The sequence below is a fragment of the Castanea sativa genome, chromosome 11 (assembly GCF_040712315.1).
Source record: "Castanea sativa cultivar Marrone di Chiusa Pesio chromosome 11, ASM4071231v1".
In the NCBI taxonomy this organism is placed as follows: domain Eukaryota; kingdom Viridiplantae; phylum Streptophyta; class Magnoliopsida; order Fagales; family Fagaceae; genus Castanea; species Castanea sativa.
The window spans coordinates 70,702,461-70,708,460 of record NC_134023.1 but is presented as its reverse complement, the minus strand read 5'-3'; the positions used below and the strand labels follow the sequence as shown (position 1 = coordinate 70,708,460).

Sequence of the window (6,000 nt, the reverse complement as noted above, 5' to 3'; positions counted from 1 at the left end):
TATAACTTTTAAAGCAACGTGATTGGTGTAACTGCATAAGCTTCATCCTTCTGATTGGTGTAATCACGTAGCTTCATTCTACTTAGTACAGTATTGAATAGTCATTGTTGCGGCTGATTAATTCATTATTATTTGTAAATTTATTTATAGGTCTTATTTTATTTTTTTCACACTCGTTCAAATCAACTATTTCATATATATCCATAATTGATGCAATAATATTCACATTTTAACTGGTAAAAGTGGATGAAAAAAAAAATGAAATATTGAATATATGAGAATGTAAGCCCGTCTTTCCTACTTCTCGCTAGCTCTCAAAACCGAAAATTGATAGTTATCATAAGTATTCAAGCCATTGTGCTACAAAGAAAACCCGTCTTTTATTACTATAGTGAGGGCATCTCTTGATTGTCACTATGGAATCAATAGTCATTAATTAGGAGTTCCTTTTTACTCATATAATCACAAACTAATTAAAGAAAATTTATTAAATGCGTTTTAATTAGGAAACATCAATGATATCATATTATGTCCAATTTTTTCAGTGTCATGTTTTTACCAAACATGAACGTTGTTCTTTGTTCTGTTCATGTCTACTTTCAATGTTTTCTTTATATATGTTCAAATCATAGATTACTAATCAAAGACTAAAGAGAATGGACATCCTAAAAAGAGTGGATAAATGATGTTTTATAACTTTTAAAGTTATCACATAAATATTTGGGTGAATTCATGAGACTTGAGCACCCACATCCTAAAACATTGTTGACAAGCATAGTTACGAGGAATCACACACACACACACACAAAGAATAAATAAAGCCAGGCCGTTTGGTACATGTGTTTAACAAATGTTTTCAGTTTTTAAAGAACATTACACGTATTTTTACACACTTTTTCGCCTACACATTTTTCAAAAAAAATACAAATAACGTTACTAGAACAACGTTACCAAACAACTCCCTTAATTTTGCACTAGAGTTCTATTAAGAATTTAGAACCACAACTTTGACTATTATTTTGATGTGACATATTGCAGAGTATTTATTTATCACTTTCATATAAACTTAACACTTTTTTTTTACTACTCACAATTAGCCACACAGGATTGTGACAAAAATTGCAATCAACAAACTTTCTCTTTGCATTATTGTTCAAAATTTTGCAAAACACTATAGTGATGAAATGCATTTTATTATACGATTTTCAATAATCTCTCACACACAAATATTCAGTAGTGCGCTGATTCATCTTCCCATGCAAGCCTCCCATCTTAATTAGCGTCGGAGGAGTTCCAAGATCAATTGGATGTTGCGATTAGTGCATCTATTTTGGAGTTCCGATATAATTTGGTGAACAAATATGAAGTATTAGATCAGAGTAGCAACGCTATAGACCTTAGGAGACCATCAGATTGATTTAGCAAGGGATAAAGTTTGAAGAGTGTGTTGAGGTAGCTTCGGTCTCTCTGACTCTTTATTACCTATTTCTTTGCTTAAATCTTTATTTTGGTCTGTTTATGGTCATGATGGATGATCACACTTAAGGGTTACCAAATAGCCCCTTGCTTAAGGCTCGATCCAGTAGCCCAAAGGCCCACCAGGGTAATTGGCGGCTCGGCTTGTTGTTATTGAGACCCATAAGTAGCCCACTAACCTGGTGAGTCAAGTTATAGGCCCAAGCCATTTCCCAATTTGATAACTCAAAATTCATAATAAAAAAATATAGGAAGAATATGAAGAATTGATTTTAACACATTATGGAGGAATTTCTTAAGATTACTCCCTTAACTACTAAAATACTTAAAATGATTGTGCTAAACTTAGTTTACTAACTATATATTTTTATAGTAATCTAGCAACTTTAAATTAATCATTTGACATTTTTTTTAATTATTAAAAGATAAGAAAATAAAAAACCATTTAAAGCCTTAATAAAAAAATTAAATAGGTTTCCATCATCAAAACAAAAAATTAAATAGATTTTATTGTAAAAAAAATTTAAATAAGTTTTTTAATTTTTAATTCTTTCATTTAAAAGTAATAGATTGATTCTTGCCTTATTATATTAAAAAAAAATACTAAAATAAGATGCTAACATAAGCTCATGAGTAGCCTATTAGGCTCAACACAATAACCCAGCTAGCTAAAAACAAAATGGGCATTGCCCATGGGTAAGGTCATGAACTTGAGTTTTCTTTTTCTACCCAATCCAACCTGGCCCATTAACTAGTTAACAAGTCGCTATATCTAGCCCATTGTGCCTATGGGCCAAGTAAAAATGGGATAGGCCGGCCTTATCTGGTTTATTGTCAACCCTTAATCACACTATTATATGGTATATCTTTGTTGTTCTTGATGAGTGATCACACTATAATATGGTATATTGTCATTGATTTTGATGGGTGATCAAACTATAATATGGTGCACCATAATATATAAAATATAACCGCATTTGGTGATTGGTATGTTGCTTCATATATAAAACATTAAATTTATTTTGCAATGAGTTATATCCTTTGGATAGGGTTATGACTCTTTGGTATAGATATATCTATTTATTAACAGATACATGCATCAACAAATTTTTATATTTTTTTTTAATGATATTGATAAGCAACTTTACAAGTTTATTTTCAAGAACTGTGTCTATAAATTATTCAAAAATTTCCTTCTTTTTAATGAATGGATGAACTTTAATGAGAATAAGATTACAAGTTACTAAGTCACCTCCAAGATTTGTAAGATAGCTTAGAATCTTATAAATCATTGTTTATTATACGATTTAAGTAAATTATGAACAAGAATAATGGAAGATGAGTTCCATAATTTCAATTCTAAGAGCTTTCACATATGGTTTATAAAGTTTAGATAAATTTTGAAAGAAAAGTCACCTTTTTTTTTTTTTTTTAAGTTCCCTAGACTTTTAAAATACATCTCACGTCCTACCCTTTAATCTTTATGCTTTATTCTTTCTCTACTCCATATAAATATTCCTTTATTATTATTTTATTTATCTGTAATAGTAAAACCAAGCAAAAATAGTATTACCAAACATCCTCCCAAAAAAATATAGGAAGTTCATACTATTTACCATTTGCTTTGCAACAAACGTCCAATACCAAAATCAAGCAAAATTAAAATTTCTACAACAAAAAGCTCAAGATAATTATAACCCCAATTAAACAAAATTATCAAAAAAATAATTTGGGTGTAATGTGTGGATGGAATGATCTTATGCCCAAAGGATCCGATTTCAATAAATTCAATTCAAACCCACGTTATCAAAAAGGTCAAAAAAAGTGTAGAATTTATTGCACAAATGACTCGTACATGTATATAGCCAAATTCACCAAACCCTTTGAAATGCAAAATGATATGGTTAGGTGAAGTAATTGATAGAAAAGAAATTGTTATTAAGTTGCAACAGGTACATCATAAACACAGTTGAAATTAAACATTTTTACACCAAACAAGTACTACCTCAAAAGTCTAAAAAAAAGAAAAAACCCAAAAATTGCTCCATCAAGGAGATGATACGATATGATACACATCAAACATCTATAATATATATCATGTCACGTTAGACTTTATGTAGAGTCCATATCTCAAAAGACTCGTTCATAGTCATTAGTCATACACCCCTTCTTCCAGAATCAGATTTGGTCAAAGATCTAAGCCTCACCAAGAACTTCACTTTCTTTTCCCACGTAGACCCACCACCACCACCACACCCACCACTTTCCTTCCTCTTCTTCATCCAACTCTCCGGCGACCCCACCATCAACACGCTCTCCGGCGACCTCCCTGCGGCGGCGGCGTCATCACACTCCATCCCCTCCCCATGTCCCAACCCCAATATCTTCGCCTGCATTGCAGACACAACGTCTCTCAACGCCAAGTCAGCGTCGCCTCTGTTCCTCAGCAGTACCTCCCCAACCTGAGCCGGCGTGAGGGCCCCACCAGACCTCAGGCAACTCTCCACCACCTCGAACGCCGGGTGCGAGTCCAAACCGAGGTAGTTCTTCACCAATGCCTTGAATGCGTGCATCCCGCACGTACCGAGGCTGACGTGCACGTCCATTCTTCCACACCTCACCAATGCAGGGTCCACATTGTCTCTGTAATTGGTGGTGAACACTATGATCCTCTCTTCTCCGCAGCAAGACCATAACCCATCTGTGAAATTCAAGAGCCCCGACAATGTCACCCGCCCGCTCTCCTCCTGCTCGCCACGCGCCACCATCTCCTTCCTCTTCCTCATCAATGTCGACCTCGGTTTGATCGTTCTGTCCACCGTCAGATCCACCGTGCAATCTATATCCTCTATCACGATAATCGACCTGTTCGTCGTCTGTATCAGCAATGCTCTCAGCTCAGAATTGTCAGACACTTTCGTTAGCTCCAAGTCGTACACGTCGTAGCAGAGATAGTTCGCCATGGCTGCGATCAAGCTCGACTTGCCGGACCCGGGTGGACCATGCAGCAAGTACCCACGTTTCCATGCACGACCAACTCTGTGATAAAACTCTTTGCCGTTCGCGAACGCCGTCAAGTCCTCGGTGATCTGCTTCTTGAGGTCCGGCTCGAGAGCGAGAGTTTCGAACGTGGAAGGGTGGCGGAAAGGGACGGAGACCCAGCCGGACTCGTAGGAGCCGTGGCCGTTGTTGGTGAAGAGCCGTCTCTCGCGCGAGACTCGCTCGAACTCTTCCGCACGCGAGGTCACGTGGTCGAGGTAAGGCGAGAGGAGGGTGTGGCGGTGGCGCTTCGGGAGCTTGAGAGTGAAGCTTCGCTTCTCTTCGAGAGAGTCTTGAACAGTGTCTACATGGTGAGTCCAAGAGAGAGTGTGGTTGGAGAACGAGTCGTGAACGGTTTGGTTGGGCGCGACCGTGAAGGAAATGCGGTTGGAGGACTTGGAGCGAGAGAGGGTGAGGCGGCGGCAGGTGGCGGCGGAGGAGGGGTTGTTGACGGAGTTGAGGTAGAGGTTGACTTGGCGGTAGAGGTCGTTGACGTCGACGCCGCAGTAGCCGTTGAACTCTGGGACTTCGAAGTAAGAGTAAGGGGAGAAGAAGTCTTGGAGAGACTCGTAGAAGGAGTGAAGGAGAGAGAGGAGCTGAGTGGGCAAGACGTTTTGGAGGACTGTGAGAAGCCCCAAAAACGACCACATTTGCGACAATATCTCCATCTTTGCTTAATTTAGAACTATGCTTTGCTTTTGTTTTTGTTGTCTTTGTTCAATTGTGAGTTTGTCTGTGTCTAGCTATGAGAGTTTGGTGTAGTTTGAAGGTTTTATTAATGGTTTGTGGATTTTGTTTGTATATATATAGGGAGTGAGGAGAAGAAGATGACAAATTAGCTTTGAAGTGATAGTGTAGTCATTATAGTGTAGGTGTGGTGAAGGGTGTTTTGGGTATTTAGGGCTATGCTGCAATGTAAAACTTGAAAAGAGAAAGAGAGGCAAAGACACTGTTTTGAGGGCAGAAAAAAAAAAGAAGAAGCAAAGCAAGCAGTGGCAAAAGATAAAGCTAAAGATGAAACCGACTGCTCTCTCTTTTGCTTTTCTTTTACATGTGGACGGTTCCGGCCAGTTTTGTGTTTTTGCTCCACGCGCACTTTGGAAGTGTGAACCATACAAGGCCTATGTTTAACTTTAAGGTGCTATGAGAATGAGGGCATCCATGCAAAGCTACATTGTTTCCAAACAATTTGATAGAGGAGCATCTTATTTCGTCATTAAAATGTTTGTCTTTACAAATTGATATAAGGTTTATTTACTTTACATATAACCCTAGCTTAAAGAAAAGATTAGAATGAAGATTTAGGAAAGTGTTTACCTTTTATGTATGCCAATGAAAGCCAAATCAATGTCAAGAATTATGCAATCAAGTACAAAAAATGTTACAAATGGTAAAATTAATTTTGATTTTTCGATTATTAAAGCATGAGAGTTTTTCTCAATTTAAATTATTTCAAAATCAATGTAAAAATTTATATATATAGAG

At 37.0% G+C, this 6,000-nt stretch overlaps 1 protein-coding gene across 1 annotated transcript; it reads right to left on the bottom strand.

The window, feature by feature from the left end:
- Positions 1 to 3,380: 3,380 nt before the first annotated feature.
- Positions 3,381 to 5,300, bottom strand: LOC142615099 (AAA-ATPase At4g30250-like). The gene has a single exon (XM_075787795.1). It carries the CDS (start codon positions 5,181 to 5,183, stop codon positions 3,633 to 3,635), a length of 1,551 nt encoding a protein of 516 aa, XP_075643910.1. The 5' UTR covers positions 5,184 to 5,300; the 3' UTR covers positions 3,381 to 3,632.
- Between the last annotated feature and the right edge of the window lie 700 nt (positions 5,301 to 6,000).

Bases quoted from the DNA above. Each gene is read 5' to 3' on its own strand.
- LOC142615099 (XM_075787795.1), bottom strand. From the start codon at position 5,183: ATGGAGATATTGTCGCAAATGTGGTCGTTTTTGGGGCTTCTCACAGTC.